This window comes from Xiphophorus maculatus, chromosome 13 (assembly GCF_002775205.1).
Source record: "Xiphophorus maculatus strain JP 163 A chromosome 13, X_maculatus-5.0-male, whole genome shotgun sequence".
NCBI lineage: Eukaryota > Metazoa > Chordata > Actinopteri > Cyprinodontiformes > Poeciliidae > Xiphophorus > Xiphophorus maculatus.
The window spans coordinates 28496810-28521779 of NC_036455.1; the positions used below are offsets into that span (position 1 = coordinate 28496810).

General features: G+C 38.5%; 1 protein-coding gene across 2 annotated transcripts in view; it reads right to left on the reverse strand.

Moving 5' to 3' along the window:
* khdrbs3 (KH RNA binding domain containing, signal transduction associated 3) overlaps window positions 1-24970 on the reverse strand; it is a 166649-nt gene that overhangs the window by 51858 nt on the left and 89821 nt on the right. For both annotated transcript variants that reach the window (XR_002753714.1, XM_023345173.1), the window contains exons 3-5: window positions 15886-16002; window positions 5778-5924; window positions 2955-3094 (exon numbers count right to left, since the gene is read on the reverse strand). Coding sequence is in view for 1 of the 2 variants with exons in the window: in XM_023345173.1 (XP_023200941.1) it covers window positions 2955-3094; window positions 5778-5924; window positions 15886-16002 (404 nt within the window). In the remaining variant the exon portion in view is untranslated. The remainder of the gene's footprint in view (window positions 1-2954; window positions 3095-5777; window positions 5925-15885; window positions 16003-24970) is intronic.

Genomic DNA, 24970 nt, shown 5'->3' on the forward strand with positions numbered 1-24970 from the left:
TCCTGCCTCACCTCCAATCTGTTCGCTGCCGTTTCTGATCGCTCCTCAGCACACGAAACACGTTACACACACATTTGGTGACAAAAACACTGTACATTATATTATATAAGCTAAATTACAGAAAATCAGTTCATACAGTAAATGTTTTTTAACCATTTTATTGGCGATGTACAGAAAGGAGGAACATGCTCTCATAGAATGACAGTCAGTGCAGTTAGCCAGAGGTTTCTCAATCCCAGGTGATCCCATATTTTTCCATTATGACAGGTGACTCTACACCTAGCGTTTCAAGAGTCAGGCGAGTCTGGTTTGCATTCAAAGTCTACGTGGAGGCACGTCAGATGTGTCAAAATCGCTCTAGATGTTGTTTTGTCAGATGCGTTGGACGCTCTTGACGTGTCAAAGGCTCCAAACGGTTCAAATCGCGCCGCAACACGCCCTCAACGCATCTCCACATAGACTTTGAATGTAAACCAAAGGCTCAAAACGTGTTTGATGTGAACGCACCATTTCTGGAAATTATTAATCAATGTACAGGGAGGAAATTAAACAGTTAGAAAATTAGCATGGAGTCATCAACATGGTCCTCTCTCAGTGTGGAAAAAACACATTAGATGAGCATTACACTCTGGATGCTAAGAGCAGATATCCTTTAGCACAAAGTACTTGTGTGTAAGAGAGAGAGTGGACAGGCTTAAGTTCCTCAAACAGCAGATGTCTGATAACTGCACCTGGTCAGGGAACACCACTTTCTGAGAAATTGAAATTCCCTTCCAAACTCCACACAACATTTTACAGATCTATTGTTAAGCATGATGAGGGGAAATGAAAGGGTCATTGCAGTGAGCTACCCCACAGTCCAGGAGCATCACTCTGAATATCGCATCCAACCCAGGAACTTTCTTAACTACAACTATAAAGCCTAACATCATAACATTAGGAGCAGATCCACCAGCCTGCTTTAAAACTTTCTGCCTCAAGCTGTTGAAATGCTAAAATGTATCCCTTTATATTATTGCATGTATTCAATATGCTTAGTTAGCATTGTCTATTTGTCCATTGAAATGTATATGTAGGCTACGATTTTTTTAAACGACTGTCACCATTTCTACAAACAAATGGCTATCCATTAATTTGAAATATAAGGAATCTTTATTTACTTGAGGAAAACATTTTAATTGTTTTACTTTAATACAACTGCCATATTTTAAAGTTTATGTACACATATTGGATATGAGCAGAGACCAAGTTCAATTATTTGATCATTTTTTGTCATTAATGTGATTTGCGTGAAAGTCAATGCAACAGCCTTATAAAATAGTTTGATAATAAAAGTATTTGTAGGCTAGTTCTGCTGTAAGCTCATTAATAAGTGCCTCTTCTCTTATTTTTCTTTAGCGTAGTAACTGAAAGTAGATCATCAGCAGCAGATATCTTAGATGTAGCGTGTTTAACAGCTGACCACAGCAGGGACCCGAAATTAATAATCTCAGGGTCCCGTACAGCTTGTTAAGGAAATTTGCTTTCACTCTCACTTTTATGTAAAACCATATGTTCAGGGTTTGTTCAGAACAGAACTCATTGCCTGAATTTATTAAATAATAAATTTAATGAAGTGGCACCAATGCGAAAGCGTCACAGTCCAGTTTTAAATGTTAGCAGCAGCGTTTTTGTTTTGATGCGTGCCAATCATCTGTGCCCCATACCTCCTCTTTGTGAATCCTGCTGAAGTCTGCACCCAGTCAGCACAGTCTAAAACAACACTGCTCATCATTCTGCCTTTCAGAGAAAGCTGTTTGATGTCATTCATTATTGTGATATTGTGATACCCTAACCCTAACCCTAAAGGAACATGAGAAAATGGAGAAATACTAAGGGCTCTACTGACAAACTGGCATCTTCTAAAGAAAATTGATTGGATTGTAGTGGATTTCATTTGTGCAGTAAAGGCAGTTCTATTCCACTGCATTTTCAAACTTGACTTGAAAATATATACGTAAATATATATATATATATGCTGTAAGTATTAGGACCGCAGTTAACATATAAACTTTTATTGTCTCTTATTCAAGAAACGTTTCCCCCTCCAAACACACAAGAAAATGTGCCTTTGTAGAAATAAACAAAATCAGATGTAATTGGGGAAAAAAAATCTGAGAGTAAAATTTTGGAAATTTTATGCAAGGGAATGCTGGAAAGCAAAAACTCGTTTCTTTGATGACAGCTGTACCTTTGCTTTTATTACTGCCCTAGGTAAAAGAAATATAACCAAACAATTGCAACAATTCCAGAAATTTAGTGCAGCTAGAACTTAAGTATGGGAGTGAGGACACAGAAATGTGCTTAAATCCAGGATTTATACATTTCTTTAAAAAAAATTCATAATCTTGATTATTTCTAAGTCTGGCACTTATTTTACATCCAAATAAAACAGAAAAACATTTGTACAACATTGCCTTTTAGTGCCCAGCAAATGTACTTACACTTCCAATGACATAAGTTTAGTGGGATTTCTTGTGGCACAACAATGCAATGTAACACGAAGTGGGAGGAAAATATTTTGTATTTTTTCACAACATTTAGCAAATAATCAAAAAAGTGTGGCATCCATTAATACTCCACTTTCCGATTCACCTTTTAATGGCTTTCCTGCTTCTATCCTCAGGAAGTGAAAAATGATTCAATCAAATGATTTAATATATGTTCAGATTTACAGCATAATAGATTCATACACAACTTATGAAAGAATGTATGTACAGATCATTTCAGATACTTTATATTGTGTTTACATTTTTGTGAAGAACAAAGGATGTAACTGTGGTTCTATTATCCATTGGCATAAAGCTGAGCACATCAACTTGTGTTTCCCAGTAGCTCCTTAATTGTAAATAAAACACATTTCCCAGCAGAAGCCAGGAGAACATGCATCCAGATGCACATTTGGAACAGGTTACCTTGGAGGCCCTGGAACAGGTGTCCCCCTGCCACGGGCTGCCGACTTGCCCCTGACCGATGGCACCTTGGCATCCTCAGAGCCGCCGTTCAGGTATGTGAGCTCCTGCAGCTGGGCTTGTCTGATCTCATCATTGTAGTCCTGCACACACAAGAGAGCCACACATAAGCACACACACACACAGTGACGGCAACAGACTCGCTTTCAATTACATTGTATTAAATTACGTCCTTTATCTCCAGGGCTACAGCTCTGGGAATATCTAATTAATGTACTTTACAGTACTGCCGTGACTGCTGTTCCTGAAGCAGCAAAACATTCAGATCTCCTGCTGATAAAACCTTAGGACCCCATTTAGCTTCATCTTTTCACACTGTTGTTTTCCCCCTCTAAACTAGAACACATTAATTATCATTAAAAGAGGTCTTTAATCACAAAATACAGTTGTCATTTTTCAATAGATGGGTTTTTGGGGGAGACAGAGACAAGTAGCAACAGAGGACGGGTCGTCGGTGGGGTCTGCAGGATAATAAATGAAGGTATGCCAATTATTATAGCTCTGAGCATGAGAGACATCATCTATAATAAATAGAGGAAGAGTAAATAAGTTCCATTCTGAGGTGGCTGCCAAAGAGAGGTTGTCCCAGGAAAAGAGGTTCCCTCCTGCTCTCCGAGTCTTACATCTGCACTCTACTGTCAATCTTTCCTGATGACAATTCTCTGTCTTCATGGCAATCCTCAAGTGACACAGCATGTTTATTAGCTCACTATGCTAACTTGGCTAATTTACGAAGTGAATGCCTAATGATCATCAATCAATAAGCTGATCTTGAAACCATAAAATTAGGAATGTGACAATACATCCAGCCTATGGAAAGTTCGCTTAGGTCATATCTTCATGTTCTCATGCCTGTCTGAATCAATGTTTTTAAAAGTATAAATAAATACAATTTTTGATTGCAGGTTTGAAATTTCAAACTGTGCAGTTAAGGTGATCAAACCTTAACTGCACACAGTTTGTGTGTTTCGGATTTGAATTTGATGTAATTATGTGCAGGTAAGATTACTTAGCATTCATTTGGCATAGGTAGCAAGTTCCAAAGATGATAAAATATTTTGCAGTGCGTGTGTGTACGTATGTTGTGCATTTAGGACATTTTCTGATAAATTTACACACCTTCTCAATATGAATATGTCTTATCGGGGACAAAGTACTCTTTCAATGCGGTCCCCATTTTTGAGTTTAGTATAAGAGCTCAGTTAAGTTTAAGATTAGGTTAGAGTTAGCAATAAACTGATACTGATACCCCAATGACTTGGGGTAAAGGAACTTGTAGGGATAGGCATAAATTAAGCAACTTAAATGAAAGGAAATCAATGCAGTCTCCTAGTGTATGTGTGTGTGTGTCCCTAACTTTAAAGTATTTGTGGCAGAATTGCTCTACCCAAAAGTGAGGGAATGTAATATTCATCCATTTTGCTGCAGAATTAACTTCTTAACAACCACGCAAGCAGCAATTAGGACAGGCCATGACAACAATAACGAGGCAAAAATGACAAAAGATAGACTGGAATAAAGGGCAAAGGCAACCAGGTAACAAATAATGATTAATGAACAAAACAAAAATATTATAAAACTTGATTTCATAAATGTGTTAATACGTCAGGAAAATAACTTTGCACTATGAGAATTGACACACCAGTCTCTGTGGTTCCAAGTCAGTGTGCCCCATCATCTTTTTTACGCCAATTTCCTACTCATTACCATCTTGTCTTTTCTACAGCCATGTTGAACCATTTTGTACCCATGTACTAATTTTTCTTTCTAGGTCAAGGGTTTTTATGAATTACGGAATTAATTTATCATAGAAAGGACAAAAATCACTTAACTGAATGTATTATGGCCTATTTGTATTCATTTGCCTTTGATCCATATTTGGGTCAGTTGACTGTGACAAAAAACATCGTTATGGCCCAGAACCAAACCAAAATAGCTCTTTCATTCAGGGATACTTATTGCAGCTATGAAAACCTATTTTGTTACAGAAGAACATGAATAAATAATAATACATAACTATAAAACCAATAGTAGCAACAGCTGTGAAATGCCCCACGGTGTTCATTTGGTACTGGAAGAAGTTAGGTATGAATAAACCAAAATGGCAAAGGAACAAAATGACCATCACTCGGCGTTAGTGCTCTGCCAGCGTTTACAAGCCATTAATATTCAATCATTTTTTCCTTCCATGTAACCAAAATGCAGATACACCAATTAAAAGTGGTGGACAGAGCATTGTAATCTAGCCAGAACAGAGGTTGCTTTTAGTCAACATAACAATTCAGCTGAAGAACTACGTCCTGTTTTACTTTAAACAAGAGGCTCAAACATAGACACATTGTATAGGGACAAAGGATTTACTAGGGAATCATAATAACAGCTTAACCTTATTTGAAAAGACAAAGTCACTTGCTGACAGCTACTAGACAGCTCTTCATGAGGCAGATTTCACCTCAACAAGAGATCTGATAACACATAATATCATAAAATCTTGTACTGTGAGATTTTGTTACACCCAAACTTAAAAGTCACTATGAAAACATCAGGACTGGCATTTTGTCCCCATTTTTATGAGAGGTCCCTGTTATGCACTCTCAGGGGTTGGTCCCCATCATGAATAGAAACAATAACATATACACACAAGGACTAAGTGAAAGAAATCATTCAAATCAATCAACTGCAAATTAGTTAATTGGAAGAAGTTAGGTATGAGATTGTTGAGAAGAGGAAAAATTAAATGTTTTAGATATAGTGACGAGAACATACTGGAATGAGAAACTTCTTGATCTCTTCTAGAGCGTGGCCCATCCTGGCATAGGCCTCAGCTGGCGGGGCGAATACCTCGATGAGGACATGTAAGTCTTCGTTCAGATGGTGATATTTGGCCTCGCCGCTCTGCCGTAGCTCTTCTTCCTGATGGAACGTGACATTATTTAGTGTCAAAAGTAATGTTAAAAAAGGATTTAATGGAGCAAATTCTTGGACTTACAAACAGTATGTAAAAAGTGCCACACGGAAATATTTAATAATAAAAAAGGATCTACGGTCAGTTTTCTCTAATGAGTTACATGAGCGACAGCAAAAATACTGATGTGTGTTGTGGCAAACTTCTGCAAACAGGCAGTCCTTAACAGCTTTTCAATTGCATCTGTCATGTTTAACTGATTGCTGTAGTCGTCACAAAGCCGCCTTGCTTCACAACGGATCGTGGCGAGGAGGTAAAATACATGCTTGCATACCCTTCACCAAGATATCTACTCTGTTTGCCGCATTTCAGCCCATCTGTCTTTGAAATTGCTCAAAGTTCATTAAAATAAATTAAGTCGCTCTGTGAGAAAAGGAATGCACTGATTTAAATATACAAGGCAACAATATTGATTCTCACCCCCGAAAAATCAGTGTCTTAAGAGGGTAGTCATTAAAAAAAATCCTTAACGTGGAAAAGAAAGAGCTGTTGCTTCTTTGTTTTGTTTTCTGAGACAGTTTGAATGAATGCGGTCTCACAGGAGTTTGGCTGAAAACAGTCAAAAGTAGCTTATTGAGCCCTAAATTAAAGTTGGACATGGTTACATTATTTACAGTGACTTCCAGATGTAATCTTGGGTCTTTTATAGATTTCATCATATAACTACTACAAATACTGTATTTTTTTAGACTTTTGTATGGTAGATAACAACCATTAGTGTATAATTATAAAGTGATAGAAAATCCTTAAATAGTTTTCAAAATTAGATAGAAATCTGGCTGTATTTGTTTATTTACAGTGTGACATGCAACGTGTGACAAGTGTTCATCCCCCAGGAACGCTGCTCAAAGTTTATGGACTGAGTTAAATGTAGACAACTCTAAACATACGGAAGCTGAAAATAAAGTCTCTGGCAAAAGATTTGATGAAGATAAAATCTGATTGAGCTTTGGAAAATATCATGAACAAAAATGTAATTCTCAAACTGTGACTCATTTCCAAAAAGCCTTGTATCTGTGTCTGCAGTAAAAGGTGGCTCTACAAAGTATTCACTCAATACAAGTGCAAAACACACTTATTTGTGCCGCCTTTAGAAACCTTTCATTTTCCTTCTATTTTAAAATAATCCACTGCTTTGTGTTGCTCTATTACATAAAACCCCAATAAGCAAAATGTTTGATTTCTTGTGACAACATGATAAAATGTCACTGCAAAAACTTAAAATCTTACCAAGTATTTTTAGACTGGTTTCTAGTGCAAACATCTTAGTACACTTGAAATAAGACAAAACTAATTTACAAGTAGCATTTGAGCAAAATAAAGGAGCTTGTTTTAAGTAAATAATTCTGTAATATTAATGAAAAAGCACCACAGGCAAATCAAGTCTTATAAGTGAAATGATCTGCAGTGGAACTAGTACTTTTTAAGATCAATATTAAGGAAATATTCACTTAAAACAAGCTCTTATATATTGCTGAAAAGTTACTTGTTAATTAGTCTTGTCTCATTTCAGGTGTATTAACATATTTGCACTAGAAACCAGACCAAAAATACTTAGTAAGATTTTGTGTTTTTACAGTGTTAAACTTCAAACGGTACTCCCTCAAGGTACTGCAGAATTTGTGTTTTATTGTAAGGCAATATATACATGTAATTTAAAAAATAAGTAAAATTAAGTAAATAAGTAATTTTGTGTGGCTAAAAAAAACCACAAATAAATCCAGACTTGATCCTTTGAGATGAATTTAGGCTGCAACACGGTGGGTCTCCACAGGTCACTCATGCTCACCAGATGCAGTGCTTTGTTATGTTGTTGATGGTGAGAAATTGGACAGCAAAAAGCCCTACATTACACAAATGAAACAGGTTTGCTGTCCCAGTTTCTCAATTTTAACAAAAAAAAGGGAAAGAGTCTTCTCTGGGGTCTTTCCGGTGGCAGCAAAGACCCCTTCCCCCTCCCTCCCATCCACCACCATTCTAACCCGTATCTCTGATGTCACCTAATTATAAATAACCTTCTTTTCAGAGAGCCAGTGGTATGTTAATGATATGTTAATTCCCCCCATAAATCAGTGCTTTTACGAATGCAGGGCTCCTCTGCGCTGTAGCCGTGCATGTCGGTGTGGAACGGGGGAGTGTGAGCGCGGTGCTGGAAAGAGACAACTGCTCAGAAATCTGTCTCATCTCTTCCCTTTTATGTTTTTTTATGTAATCTGTGCTGCATTTGCATGAACAAATATAGGAAAAGCAATGCTTATCAAGTTCTTTCAACTAGAAAATATACATATGAGGACAATTGAGGAATTTAACGGCTTTTTATTTCAATGCTTCATTGATATTGTCTGAATGTGTGGATCAGTGATCAGCAAAGTGGAATAATGGGGATGAAACAAAATGTGCCAATATTATTTACATGTTATTCTGTAAGAAGATTTCATACATGCTGTGGACTCTCTCAGTTCTGATAAGAGTGATCCATCATCTAGTGTCCAGAGCTAAGCAGCCTATGGGAAGGGATTACAGCTGTCTATTTTTCTTATCTACTGGCAGCATCTTCCTTCTGCTTACTTTTATTCCTGTAAATCTGCTTATGAAAAGCTGTTCACCCTGGAAACGGGGCACCAGAGCGCTCTGGATGCACTGCAGAGCTCCTGTAGCCAGAGCTTTGAGGAAATGAATCATGTTACGCTTTAAGGATTTAACTGGAATTTAATGATGGATATTTTTATTACCATATCCGTGATAGACGATGGTTCTACTGCAGACCCACTGTACTGAGCCATGTTATTCAAGATCAAGTGCATAGAATACATAAAATTTCTTTTCTGTTTTTTTTTTTTTGGTCCTGGTAAAGTTTGCCAAGTCAAATCAAGTTCAAGTTGAAATCAGTTCAAAATACTTTAAGTCATAAACACATAACACAAAAACCAATTATGAAACAATAAATCAGTGAACATTACATTTTGTCAAATCCTATCATCAAAATCATCAAGCAACTACACATCAAATATATTGATAAATGCTCCAGTTATGAATAAATGATAACTCTAAGCAGGTGGGATTTTAGCCTTGATATGAAGGAACTCAGTGTTTCAGCTGTTTTGCGGTTTTTCTGGAAGTTTGTTCCAGATTTGTGGTGCATAGAAGCTGAATGCTCCTTCTCCATGTTTGGTTCTGGGGATGCTGAGCAGAACCAGAACCAGTAGATCTGAGTGGTCTGGAAGGTTGGTACAACATGAGTGGTTCTTTATCTTGGTGCTAAGGCATTAATTGGATTTCCTTGCAACCTGCCTGTTTACTAGTGAAGATAGACCAGCCACAGGTGATATGCAGCTTGCAAAGCTTCATGTCCTTGACATGGTAAACAAATAGGATATTGTGCTCTGGTCAGATAAGACTAAAATCAAATTCAACCGTCAGGTTAAACACAAAGTGTGGCAGAAAATTAACACACCACAGCACAGTATAAGCCCCGTTCGGGCCACTTCTGGAACGCTTTTTTCAGGAAACTGGGAAAAAGTTATTGACTCTACACACATCCCGAGCTCCACTGAAATGTGTTTGATGAAAACATTTAGAGCAGAGTAATTGCAAGTCAAATTGAAGACTTTTTAAGACCTTTTCGGTCTTAAATTGAATAAAATTTAAGACCAAAAAACTGTAAATACAGGGGATCGTTGGGGACCTTAATCAAGCATAGTAAAAGCTGTGACGTTTCTCGCCTTCTTATTGCATATGCCTTAACACCTATAGTGCCAAGCATAAAGGTTTTTTCCGCCTAGCCTGGAATGAGTTGGCATCAAACACAGTCCAGGTCAAAATCCAGAATCTATGGCAAGACATAAAACCTGCTTTTCCTAGGACTTCCAATTAAGCACTGTGTTGAGCCAGTCTTTTGTGTAATTACAGTAAAAAAAAAAACATTTATTATAACTGTAACATGACAAAAATGAAAATATTACCAAAAAAATAAACTGTGAGGAGATTTAAAAGTCTTCAAAACCAGATCAATCAAAACTGCCCTCATCCGATCTTTTCATAGGCTCCAGTTTGAAGTGTGCAGCTGTGCCACCATGTTGTCAGACTTTCTTTGAAAACTTTAAAGTGCTCTTTTTCATCTGCGTTCTTTTTGTTAGAGTGATTTCAGCTATAACTGATCCAACAAGAGCGTAGAGCCACATGGGTTTGTTGCAAAAAGTCTCCACACACATTTCTGGTTTGTACAATTAGCCACAGGTCAGAGGGGAATATATGTGAAAGAACAAAGCATTAAAACATGCATTTGTTTCGTTGCACTGGACCTAAAAGTTGGACTGAAAATACAGATGTGACATTACCTCCAGTAATTCACCCTGCCCAATACCTATTTCACCTCTTCTTAAATCTATCGAATAGAAATGCAGATGAGAAACTTTGACAGGCGTGAAGAAGTAATTTTGCACAGATGGCAAAAGAAATAACAGACAAATGACGGATATGTTCAGCTGCAATCATTTATATGACGACTGATTGTCTTTCTCAATCACAACAGACCTGGTAGCAGCTTTAACGTCTACAAATTTAATTCAGCTTCAATTGTAGCGTAAAATCACATCAAACCTAAGCAAAGTAACTCAGAGCTTCAAATCCGACATTTAATTTACTAGGAAAAGGAAAAAAAAACATCAACTTATAAGATGCTGTCTGCGCCATTTATATTTGACTCCAGTGATTTGTGATCACATCAAAGAAAAGTTAACCAAACATGCAGATTTAAATGGAAAAATTTAATCTGAGTTGAAAATACATAATCTACAATAAACAAATCATGCGAATTTTTAATTTAACAAATTCATTCAAATTATGCCAGACCTAAAACGTTAAAATGGTTTCCACATTTTTCTTATTAAAAGACAGACATCCAATTTCCTTTGTTTGAAAAAAAAAGTGTTTATTTTCAGCAATTAAAATGGGATTTGGGTCAGCACCTTTCATTGAAAAGGCTAAATTAAGCCAAGTTCAATAAATAAATGAAAAGTTTATCAAGGTCTGTTTCTGAGTAAAGCTCACTGCACTGCAAATAAGAATTTTTACCAAGTATTTTGTCTAGTTTCTAGTGCAAATATCTTTAAGTAAGACGAAAACAAACCTACAGGTCACTTTCCAGCAAGATGTAAGAGTTTGTTTAAGTCAGTGATTCCTTAATACTGATGAAAAAGTAAGTGTTTCGCTTGCAGATAATTTCACTAAAAAGTTTTTTTTACCCATGTTAGAAGTGAAATAATCTGCAAGGGGAACTAGATTTTTTATCAATATTCAAGAGTTACTGACTCAAAACAAGCTCCTATACCTGACAGAAAAGTTACTTGTAAGTTTGTTATTGTCTTATTTACAGTGTAATGAGATATTTGCACAAGAAACTAGGCAAAAATACTTGGTAAGATTTTATGTTTTTGTGGTGTGAATAGGTAAAAAAAGAAATATTTACAATGAACTTAAAAAGAGACACAAAGGTGAGTAAATTTGTGTTGCACCTACTACGACCAAGTTTCCGGTGATAATTTTGCCCTTAAATAAAATAAAGTTTCCATTTGCATCAAATACTGGTGCTGGGGGATTTGTTTCATTCATTCTCAAATTGCAGTCAGGGGCCACAAAAATCCAGCCTCACTCTGGTCACCCCTGATGTAGTGGATGATGCGAGTGTGAGTCTTTTAACTTGCTTGGACCAGTAATGAGTTCCCATTACAAGTCTGAAGGCTAACACACCCAGGGCTTAGACGTGTCACGGTGACATGATGTCATAGCGACTCCTGTCACACTGCACGAATATGCCAGATTGTCTGATTTTGTTGCTGCAGCAAAATCATATCAGACAGATTTGACAGAGATATCAGTCCAACAATAAGTGGATGTTGGTGCGATTATTTTTGGAGTCAAACTCTGAAGAGAGAGAAAGAAGGAGGATAAGAAGAGAGGTATGTGCTTGCAGCCATCGCAAAGGTTTACTAGTAAGTGTCTGGCACTACTTTATATTTGTTGGAAGTTGTGTTTGGTGGTAACACAGCTCAGTTAGGTGTCATTGTGACTGTCACACTCACTGACCGCAGACCATCATTGTAAGCTTCTAAGATTTTCTTCCATGGTGAAAGATTTAGCGAAGTGTATGTAAACATGGCTTGACAAAGAAAACATGAAATGGTGGACTTAAAGGTATAACTAGGCCTGGAACGATACATTTTGCTGGATGACAAATTGTCCAAGTAATTATTGCAGTAAACGATAATATTGTCATTTTGGGACCATTTTCAAGTAATGTAATTATAATGTCATTAGAATCCAAATTTGCCCTCTCAAAGTTTAAGAAAGTTTAATTTCATGAAGAACACTTTACAGTAGAACTGGAAGATATTTTGAATATCCCAAATAAAACGGAAATAAAGACACACACAACCAAAACCCTAAATAAAACGGTGTCTTTAAAAAAAGGTCCAAACGAGGACTGGGTTTGCAAATTAGCCCGTTAACAGTTGTTTTGTTTTTAGCATGTAACATTGTTTAACGTGCTGTTCTTTATTAAATAAATTTAAACTGAAAAATATCATGGTGTCTTTGTGAACAAACTTGCACTTCAAAAAATATTAACCATCAGAATGGAAATTGTCAAGCTTATTTTAATTTATCATGCAATTATTTGGATAACTACTTATTTCTTACAGGCTTATGTGTATTCATATAACAATGAGATATCTGTTCAGTGTTCGTAATAGTATAGTTAATAGCTTGTCTGAAATCAAGTTAAGTTACTAAGAATTTCTACGGTACAGGTTAAAAATGTTCATCATGTCATTCCTTTAAAGTCATTTTAAAATCCTCAGCTTGTTGTGTTAATGTCTGAAAAGTAGAACTGACAACAGTCTAAAAAACTACTACTACATGTGGTATGTGTTTACTCAAGATTTCTGCTGAAGAAAAAACAAAGAAACTGTCTTCCTGTTGCATATGACTCTAACCTGGAGAATCCCATGAGTTGTCAAATAATAAACTGAATTAGTTTTTATTTGACACCATACGGCGCACAGCATGGCTCCCTCTGATTTCTGGGACACTTCTACCAAACGCAGGAGGTAATTCTCCAAAAGAAACACCTTGCAAATTAAACCAGACACAGAACTTGCTGAAAATGAAACAAAGAAATTAAGTTGTTTTATCTTTCCGGGAGAAATTAAAGAGGGAGCACAGCTCCCGAGGAAGGGGAAACGGACGAGTTAATCATGTTTCTAACAAGAGAGCCGTTATATCACCCTGCTCTGGAAGTGGCAGGACTATTGAGCCGCCATAACGCGGCGGGGAGACCGTGTCTACGAGCCGTTAGACCTCGGCGTGCCACCGCACCAACAAGGTCTCTCAGCGGTAAATATTTGCGCAATTATATCGAGCAATTGTCTCTGGCATGTAAGAGCTCAAAAGGGAATGCGCAGAACAATACAGTGCTGTGCCTTTAAAGGAGTCAGACTGCAATTATATTTCCTCCTAATGGGATTCACAGGGTGAAAACTGTCATTTAGCTCTTTTCAACCAGTCAATAACAACCCAGAAAAGTGGTAGACTGTAAGAATTCATAATTAAAGTATTTAAGTCAGGAGAAGCTCACCAAGCAACAGTCTTGCTTAGGTTTTCTGCACTTTCAGATGGCCTTGCATCTAAAAAATCCTTTGAGTGCTTCCTTTGCTCTGCAGTGGCCCAGTTTCCTAACCTCAGCTGGAAGTGGTATGAGCTGAAAACTACAAGGGCACACGCTGCGACGCTGCAAAACAGACGGCGTGTAAACCAGCCGAACATAAAGCAGAGCCATCACTCAGCTTCCCGCCACCCCAAAAAAAACGGCGACTGCTCAGAGGGAGGGTGGCTGACGACGGCCGTAAATCTTGCAGAAGCAAAGCTCGAAAAAGAAGGGCCCATGTACCGTCGTCACACATCTCATCCGCTATCAGACTATTGATAGGCATAATCAGAATGAATGCACTGTATGATGGCAAATCACTCCTGACAGAACGTCAGGTAGTGAGGGGAGACGCCGACAAGCAAAGGGAAGTCGATTTATTCCCAGTTAGATCGTTTGAAGAGCAATCAATTTTGCAGCTAAAGATCCGCTGTTGGAGCCGTTTGTATCTTTCCTTCATGTGCCGACATGATGGCAGATGATGGAAGTCACTCAGCTGGTTTGGGTTTGAAATTTCAGGCTAATATCTATCGTCTCGGTGCTAAAGAAGATCTTCCCCAGTCTGAATTCACATAAAAACAACAACAACAAAAAAACAACATCAGTCAAGGTAATGTGTTGTTTTTGTGTATCCGAGCTGACTGCGTGCGCTTTGCTCTCTGATGGAGCGCTTGGCTTTGAAGGATCTCGAGCGCGTTTGGTGATCCCCGGGATCCTTCTCATTTCCATAAACTTTTGAAATGTTGTTTTTAAGCTGGAACAGTTTTTTGGCAAAACTCTTAACATGCAGCCGATGGATCCTGAGAGCCGTCAATCAAGCGAAATCTGAGGCGCCGAGGTGACCGGCGACGTGGAGATGAGAGGAGGACGCGTTGAGAACGGCTCCTTTCAAGTTACGGAGGGAAAATGAAAGACAACCCAGACTTGAGAGATAAGGAAGATTAAGGGGGAAGTTTATTAAAGTTTTCGTAGTTTCTAATTTGAACTTAATTAGGCTCATTTTCACTATGCTCTGTGTCAGAATTTAAAAGATACTGACCTAAAATTTACTTGAGACCAATTTCTCATTAAGAATTGCAAATTAAGAAAATATTAAAGTTGACTTGTAACAGTTGCTACGAGTTGATTGGTTGACATTTTAGCTGTTGTTGCTGTAGTCTACTCTACATACCCAGAATCAGAACCAAACACACAGAAGCAGCATTCAGCTTCTAAGTACCACAAATCTGGAACAAACTTCCAGAAAACTGTAAAACAGCTGAAACACTGAGTTGCTTTAAATCAAGGCTAAAACTCTTCAATTAGTAGAAAGTGGAAAATGTGTCAACATATTTAATGTGTATTTGCTTGATGATTTTGATGATGACATTTGACAAAGTGTAATGTTATTTGCTTGTTTAATAATTGGTAACATCTTTTTATGATGTAAAGCACTTGCTGCTGAAATTTAATATACAAATAAACTGGACTTGACTTCATTTAAAAAAAATTACCGACTAAGTACTGTAAGTTAGAGAGAGTTCTTTTGATAAGCTCAATATTTTTGAGAGAGAGTCTGGAGAAACAGACTTGAATTTGATGTTTTATTTCTGAACTAATTATATTTTCCAATTCAGCAGTTCAGATGTGAATATTTGGTAATTGCTTTGCTGCTGTCAAACCGTTTCTTATCTTGTATATTTCAGTTTATTAGACATTTTTGTAGAACATCACGTCCTGTTGATGTGCTCCACTTTGTGAAGTCCGTGTGCAGTGGGATAAAGAGTATTTAAGGTGTATTTTGAACATATTTAAAGTTTGGAGTTGGATATTATTGAGAAACATCAGTATTGGCTCTCTTTGCAGAAATGTCATACCTAACCTTAAATTATGCTATGATTGTTCATACGGTTTATGAACAGTCGTCTTTTCCCAAAGAGCATTTCTTTACAGAGAAAAGGACAAAATCTAACCTTTTAGAATTCATAACTTGATGTTTTTCTGTGTAATTTCAAGGGTGAAGACAAGCATGATATACCCCCCAAAAAAGTGCTGGAAAGCTTATATCTCACTGGAAAGGAGAAAAAAAGACCTCTTGAGGGAAAGCAAGTTAACAGCATAAAGTCATCTCACCTTCAAACCTTGGTAAAAGTGGGTAACAGAGCACGAAATGAAATGTACAGGTGAAAGAGTCAAAGCAAAAATGAAATACCACACTTCAGGGTTACCTTCTCTTTGTCTCTCATGGATCCTTTTCCGAGAATCGACATCTTTGTGAGGGTGTCCTCTTGTAGTCTCTTTAACGAGTTCCCGCGTGGCCCAAGGAGCTTGCCGACAAAGTTAAACTGCAACAGAGAGAGAGAAAGAGAGGAAGAAAGAATGAAGGAGGGGAGAAAAAGAAAGAAGAGAGAACTGGGATCAGAGTCTGTGTCTAAGATAAAAACAAAGCAAAGATTTGTCTTCTGTCTGTCAAATGTGGCTAAAGATTTTTTTAAAAGACTGATGCTAATGAAAACTTTTCATCTACTTGTCCTGTTTTGCATGTTCCGAACATGACAAATGGACTACTTATGACTTTCTACGTTTGTTCACTAAAGCTCTAGGAGATTAAAAACTAATTTGATGACTCATGAAGATCATTGATTGCATTAGGTTTTCAAAAAGGACTTTCCAAGACTGTGAAAAGACACTGTGAGGAAAACTGAAACATTTTCAGCTCGTTATATTCCCAGCAGTGTTTCTCACTTACAAAGAAGTCTGGCTGCTACCTGGGAAGCAGAAACCAGGACAAAAAAAAAAGGAAAGCGTTTGGAAACGGCTCATCAAGGAGTGTGGGGACATTGTTCCGAGAGATAAAGTACGTTAAAAACACACTGAATATGAACCTGACTGGAGACCATGTTACCAGTGTTTCCTTGTTTTTTTCTCCTTTTTGTTTTGGGGCCTGGGAATTATGGGGATCCAAGACAAATCTCCCCACGGAGAAAATAACTTGCACTGCAGCAGCATAATTAAGTACAGGCTCCAATTCACCTGTTTTGGTCTAACCCACTTTAATACATCGACTCAAACTAGTTTTAAAAACCTAATCATTTTAAAACGTCTCTACAGGATCTATAATTTATGCCGGCGGCACTTTGCAACACAAGCAATAACAATCTGTGTAAGAACCGTCTTTTGTTGTAGAAGACGTAGCATGTGTAGTCCAATCACTTTTTTTGTGAGAAACAGTTCAAAACATCGTCTTTTGTTGTCATTTGCTCATTATGAATTATTCCATATATGAAAACATTCAACATTTAATAACAGCTTTCAGGACATTTTGAGACTAAAGAAATCAAAATCATGAATAACTGGGTCCAGTTTTGGTCAGTAACTAAATGCAACAAATTTATATTAAAAGGTTTTGAAATTAACTTTTTAAAAATTATTATTATTTTGTTGTCAGAAACTGTTCTTTGAGGATAATCAATGAATACGATCATTTTCTTGAGGTTAGATAAAAAGTACAATTTTCTTAGGACTGTCTCAGAGCAGCTCCTGCAAACAATCTGAGTCAGCGTTTTGTTATCGGTTGAAACCTGGAGTAAAAAGATGTTGGGCTCCCTAGGCGGGTGGTTGATGAACAGACCTTCCTCTGTGTAAGGCCAAACTCCACCTGAAGCTCATCAGCTACAAGGAAACTTCAAACTGAATCTATGTTTCAAATTATTACAATGGACAGAACGGAGACACAGTCATAGTGACTTCCAGATGCTGCAACATCTCAGCTGGAAACATTAGTTTTGATTGGTCCTAAAATAAATCCAACCTGACCAAACATCCGACCCCAATCCAACCCGACTAAATCTAGTGACCCAAGCCCAACGTAAACCGACATATTATTTGAAACTTTTACCAGTTCTCTGCAGACTTTGCTCTCTGCAGCCTGATTATTGTAACTTTCCCCGTTTTTAGCTTTTGCTTAATATCTTCCAGCTTCGTTTTCTCACTTCGGTACAACAAACAAGAACATTTTTCTTCTTGATTCTTGCTTATCAAGGAGGGTAATGACATGAAAAAAAAGATCATAAATATCTATGTTATGAAAAAGCTTTTTCATACTTCAAACTTGATGTTGGAAGTGAAGAATTATAACAAAGGCAGTGTTTAGTAATGCCTCAGTTTAAGTTTGCTTTTTAATTTTCAAAAGTTAATCCATGCTTAATTTTTTTATACTTCAAACTTGAGACTGTAAGTGACATTTGAATTGTATTGTATTTTAAGGAATAAAATGTTTACTTTTTCATTCTTTTACTAGCGTAAGCAGCTACTACAGAATGGGACAAGTTTTTAATCGCTAAGAACAGCCCCACATTTCATAACAAAATGTATATAGACTGTAGAGAGGTAAGTAATCAGAGTTGCTTGAGCTGCAGTGTGAGGTTTCTACAGTCATTGATCTACCAGGAAAGATTCATGTTTCTCTCAGCTTTATAGAGATGCTATCTTTTATAGGCGGTTTAGTTCAGCTCCTCATCTACATCTCCTCTACATTTTATTTAGAAAGGGAGAGCTTAGTGGCAAACTCCTGCCAGCATGAACGCAGGGCTCAGTAGTGATGCACCGATCTGCATCGGTGCATCCAATGCACCCAAACAAAAGGGGTAGATCTGTCTGACGTCATGATTTATTATTAATTTTACATTATATTTAGAATCTCTAGTTGTACTGTATTTTGTGAACCATTTGAAAGAAGATTTCAGATGGTTCACAAAGTTTATTTATTGCGTGTTTGAGCAAAGCAGCCAACCTTTTGTTTTTGTCAGTTTCAGTTTCTTTATTGTTTATTTTACATTGGCTGTTCTATTTCTAATTGTACTGACTGAACAAATGAAAGTTGCATTGTTTATAAATGTTTGGCCAAACTTCTGATGCTACTGGTGTATTTAAGTGTTATGTACTGGTGCAAAATGTCAAATAAATTTGTAATTCAGTACATGAATGTCTGTTTAACAAAAATTGAAACATTTTATGTCAATTCAGTGTTGTTTTTCTGTATTGGACCTGTATTGGCCAACACAAAATTTCAGATATCTGTATCGTATTGAAAGTGAAAAAGTGGATCGGTGCATCCCCAGTGCTGAGTTTTAATTCCAGTCAGACTGAACTCCAGCGTTTTCTCTGCTTATGAAATTACACCATGTCAGGTGACCAGGTGAGGTCCCACGGCACAAACATTTTTTGGAAACAATTTTTTGGATAAAAGTCAACTTAAAATGACCACAAAAAACAAAATGAGTGGTTCCTCTAATGGATTCTAATTCACCAAACAAACTTTAAAAGGAGACAGAAGCGCTTAGGCATCAGGGGTTATTAGGAAATGTGCTCAGTTCAACTCATGTCCGGTGCATCCATCATTTCCACCTGGATACAGTCTTGATCGCCGATCTGTGCTACCCTTCAAACAATGGTTTGCAGGGGCTGGATCGCACCACGGCACATATTTTTTTCGCTTTTTGCCCACCGCATCCCGTCCGCCTGACAGGCTGTGGATGGGATGTTGTGCCTGGGATTGTTTGTGGAGACATCTCAGCCTGCTGACTTCCAGCGGCGAACTCGCCGATGGGTAAAAATGCTCGAACAAGCAGAAAAGCTTGTTTTCTGATGGAGAACAAAGCAACACCGTGCTGCTCCCCGCATCACAGTGCAGGAGCCATGTCAACTGCGCGTCAACTTGGGAATACAGATAAGCACTTTTGGAAGTAAAGGAAAACAGACAAAAGATGGAGAATTTGAAGGGAACACATTCACTCTGTTTGCAATAAGTTTCCCGTAAAGGGCACCGAAACAGAGACTGTGAAGGAAAAAGAGAGAGAGAAAAAAAAAGAAATATCCAACGTCCTCGGTTTGAAGTCAGATGTAGCACAGTTCCTCATTACTCTGCACAAACCAAGCGATCGGCTTTAATACTGGGAAACTCTCCCTCTGATATCCTCCGAGTAACCTACTATATTATTTACACAAGTTCATTATGTCTGATCTTATAAATGAAGTGCCTAATTCAATATTTCAGAGTCTTGTTGCTGCTCCATCCCAGCGGTGTAGAAACGCTTTGCAACAACTACCAAAAATACAAAGTTCAATGAACTCTGGGCTTTTTTTGTCTTAAATTAAAAATATAAAATAATTTTATAATGATTTCTGTTGTTTTTGTGGGTTCAGCAATAAATTTAATGACCAATGTTTAAATGAATGGCTGTGTCAAGATATGTTTTGGAGTAAAACGTGTGTATATGTGGCTCTTCTTACTGTTATATTTAATTAAAACACTAACATAAAAATATATACATATAGAGAACCTGTCACAATAATAAAGAATAAATAAATTAATCACCTGACAAATTAAAGCAAACTCAATTATTTCCATTGGCATGATTTATCATTTAGCTCTTTTTTTCTCTCTTTATATCAAAAACTGGCTGTTAAAAGTCTTCAGTTTTCATCTTTGGTCTCAAATAGCTCTGTTTTATGCAGGACAATTTTGTTCACAAAGACGTCATATTTCATTTTATTTATTGTTCTTTTTTTTAAAAATTATTTTGGATATTTAAAATGTCTTCCAGTTCCAGTGTTAAATGTTCATTAGCATTTAAAGTTTATTGATCTTTGAGAGTGTGTTCTTGCACTTTTACAGTTATATTACTTAAAAATGGTCTCAAAACAACATTATTGATTATCGATTTCCACAATAACGTTTGGAACAAGTTATCGTCCAACAGAAGTTGTTATCAAGACAGGCCTGTTGTATTGCACCATTTTGTTTTTAAGAAGACATAAATGTGCAATTATATTAAAATCTGAAATAAGGTGTGCTGTGGTGGTGTAGTGGTTAGCGTGACCCACGTTTGGAGGCCTTGAGTCCTCGACACGGCCGTCGCGGGTTCGATTCCCGGACCTGGCGATATTTTCCGCATGTCTTTCCCTCCTCTCCCTTCCCCTTTGCTGTCAGCCTACTTTCATATAAGGGACACTAGAGCCCACAAGACCCCCTAGAGGGGAGAAAAAAAACAACTCAAATAAAAGAAAATGTAAAAATGTTCTTCTGAGTCGGTTCTTAATGTTGTTTAGGGCCACACAGCGCCATGTTTGATGGCGATAAGCAACGTAACGTTTTTTTTTGTTGTTGATTTCAACGGTAGCAGTTGTTACCCTGTATACAATAATCTAAGATAGATTATAGATTATTATGGTGGACTGAAATTGGAACGATTTGAAATATTTTTGTGCAGAAAATTTTTTTTTTTTTTTCATTTTCAAACTCAAGTCAAGTCTCTAATGAGAGAAAGGGTTTTCTAATCCAGACTGCCTATAGCAACACATTGCTGTAGGTTAGGAATCAAAAGCTTGTTCTCTTTGTGCTGAGGCCTAATTTAACACATGAATATTTAGGCCCGAGCAGCAAAGCGCTGCGAAGGCCTATTGTATCTGTACTGTTTATTAGGCCCGAGCAGCAAAGCGCTGCGAAGGCCTATTGTATCTGTACTGTTTTATTATTATTCTTCCACCCATTTCGTGGGCCCATTTGGGGGCTTTATCATATTCAAAAACTCACCAAACTTGGCGGAAGCGACTAGGCGGTTTAAAAATTTTGAATTTTAAGGTCGCCGCAAAAATCGCAAAAAAAATTGCTCAACGGCAGCAACTAGCAATTTTCAACAGACCCATTGCTATTCACTTACTTCATCGTAGAGACTTGAAATTCGGTACAGTTGTAGAGCTCACTAAGACGCTCAGAATTTACAAGTAATGTCATAGTGCAACTATCACAGAAAGTCGGCCATTTTGTATTGAACGTCCATTTTTTACCTCGATTTTGACGTTTACAGCCTTCGTATTTGATCGAACTCCTCCTAGGGATTTCGATTGATCGGCTTCAAACTCGGTCAGTCTGATCATAAGGCATGTCTGATTTAAAGTTATCAAATTGGTGAGTTTTGGAGCATGTTGAAGGGGGGTTACCAGGGGTCAAAGTTCACCTACACGCCATGAAACAAAAACCTCTTATATTTCCTATACAAAAACACATAGAGGGACCAAACTTTCAGTGATTGATCGTCATCGGGTGTCCTAAAATACCCTGTGGTGAAATGATGACATCACTTAGGCCACGCCCCCTGAGAACAGGAAGTGTCATGTTTTACTGTGAACGGTCGCTATCTTAGCCCTTTGACCTAATCAACATGAAACTGTGTCCAGAGACAGAAGACATGTTGGTGTGTTGTGGATTCCAACCCCGACCGGCTGCGATGAAGCAGGTGGGCGTGGCGGCGTTGCGAACGCCATCGAATTTCGTTTGGCTCTGAATTCCACAGTTTCGGGGTGAGCTGCTCCAAACTCACTAGGATGGATCCTTATCGACCCGCCAACAGGAATCCATAGCGATATTTGGTGGGCGTGGCCTAATTTTTCTATAGCGACCCCTAGAGTATTTTAAATGAACAGCCCCAAGCCATGCTTAAACCTAGAATTACGAAACTTGGTACACATGTGTATCTTGTCAGGACGTACAAAAAAGTCTCTTAGAGCCATGCTCTAAACCCAACAGGAAGTCGGCCATTTTAGATTGAAGTTCATTTGACCTCGATTTTGACGTTTACAGCCTTTGCATTTGATCGAACTCCTCCTAGGGATTTCGATTGATCGGCTTCAAACTCGGTCAGTCTGATCATAAGGCATGTCTGATTTAAAGTTATCAAATTGGTGACTGTCTGAGATTGCTGAAGGGGGGTTACCAGGGGTCAAAGTTCACCTACTCGCCATGAAACACGAAACTCTTATATATCCTGCACAGAAACTCACAGAGACACCAAACTTTTAGTTATTGATCATCAATAGGTGTCCTAAAATACCCTGTGGTGAAATTATGACATCGCTTAGGCCACGCCCCCTGAGAACAGGAAGTGTCATGTTTTACTGTGAACGGTCGCTATCTTAGCCCTTTGACCTAATCAACATGAAACTGTGTCCAGAGACAGAAGACATGTTGGTGTGTTGTGGATCCAAGCCCTGACCGGCTGCGATGAAGCAGCTGGGTGTGGCGGCGTGGCGAAGTGACCTGTAACGCCGATGCCATACGTTTGCTTCTAGATTCCACATGTTTCGACCGAGCTGCACCAAACTTGGCCTGACTCATCCTGGTCTGATGCCTGACAATGCTATGTCATCATATTATGACGTCATCTAAGCCCCGCCCCCTCAGAATGAATTAGAGAGATCTTCTGTGTAATTACATAATAAACAGTCCATGTTCGTTGTTTGTAGGGCAATGCTGCCCTCTGCTGCCCACTGAAATAGTTTCATTATTTCAGTAATTCGACACCAGAGGGCAGCATTGCCCTACGGAATGAAAGTTCAATGTTGTAATGGAGGAAAAAATTAAATAATTAGTAATTCTAACACAAAAACTCACAGAGACACCAAACGTTCAGTGATTGATCATAATCGAGTGTCCAATAATATCCAATGGTCAAATGATGACATCACTTAGGCCCCGCCCCCTCGGAACAGGAAGTGCTATTTTTTTACTTGGAAAGCTCTGTTTATGGCTCTCTTGACCTAATCAAGATGATTCGGATGATAAACTCTGTCAATGCTCGCTGCTGGCTGAACCGTGTGGGCGTGGCTAAATGGCGAATATCAGTCCCTCGCCATATACATACGTTTGGCTCTTATTCAGGCATAGATCATCCGATTGGCGCCAAACTGGATATGTATGACCTTTGTTCACCTCTAAAGAGCCCGACGGGTTTGAAATGTAATTTGGCTCCACTGCGCCCCCTAAGTTAATACATGGGCTGTATCTCCTCGACGCATCGACCGATCTGCGCCAGATTTTTTGACAGTCGTCGGGGAGCGCTGCCGAACGCATTCACGCGTGTCGCCTGGTGGACGGGCGGGGAAAATGCGCGACAGCTTCTGCGGTGGCTGGCGGGCGGCGGTGCTGAAAACTGCGGCGGAGCTTCTGCGGTGGGGAGTTGGCTGCGGCTCTGGAAATTGTGCGAGACCTTCTGCAGTGGCTGGAACCCCCGCGGTGGCCAATAGGCCGGAGCGGCGCTTGCTGCGAGGGCCGCCCGAGGCTGCTTGCAGCTTTAATTAGGCCCGAGCAGCAAAGCGCTGCGAAGGCCTATTGTATCTGTACTGTTTATTATTATTATTATTATTATTATTCTTCCCACCTCTTCGTGTGCCTTTTTGGGGGCTTTATCATATTCAAAAACTCACCAAACTTGGCGGTCGCGACTAGAAAAATTAAAAATTTTGAATTTTAAGGTTGTCGCAAAAATCGCAAAAAAAATTGCTCAACGGCGGCAACTAGCAATTTTCTGTTGACACAATGGTATGAACGTATTTCATCGTAGAGACATGAAATTTGGTACACTTGTAGAGCTCCCCAAAAGACTCAGAACTTACATTTAATGTTATTAGCCAACTATCACAGGAAGTCGGCCATTTTGTCTTGAACGTCCATTTTTTTCCTCGATTTTGACGTTTACAGCCTTCGTATTTGATCGAACTCCTCCTAGGGATTTCGATTGATCGGCTTCAAACTTGGTCAGTCTGATCATAAGGCATGTTTGATTTAAAGTTATCAAATTGGTGAGTTTTGGAGTATGTTGAAGGGTGGTTAGCAGGGGTCAAAGTTCACCTACTCGCCATGAAACACGAAACTCTTATATTTCCTATACAAAAACACAGAGAGGGACCAAACTTTCAGAGATTGGTCGTCATCGGGTGTCCTAAAATACCCTGTGGTGAAATTATTTTTTTAAGTAGGCCACGCCCCCTGAGAACAGGAAGTGTCATGTTTTACTGTGAACGGTCGCTATCTTAGCCCTTTGACCTAATCAACATGAAACTGTGTCCAGAGACAGAAGACATGTTGGTGTGTTGAGTAATCCAACCCCGACCGGCTGCGATGAAGCAGGTGGGCGTGGCGGCGTTGCGAACGCCGTCGAATTTCGTTTGGCTCTGAATTCCACAATTTCGGGCCCAGCTGCTCCAAACTCACTAGGATGGATCCTTATCCACCCACCGACAGGAATTCATAACAAAATTTGGTGGGCGTGGCCTAATTTCTCTATAGCGACCCCTAGAGTATTTTAAATGAACAGCCCCAGGCCATGCTTTATCCTAGAATTACGAAACTTGGTACATATGTGTATCTTTTCAGGACGTACAAAAAAGTCTCTTGGAGCCATGCTCTAAACCCAACAGGAAGTCAGCCATGTTGTATTGAAGGTCCATTTTGGACCTCGAGTTTGACGTTTACAG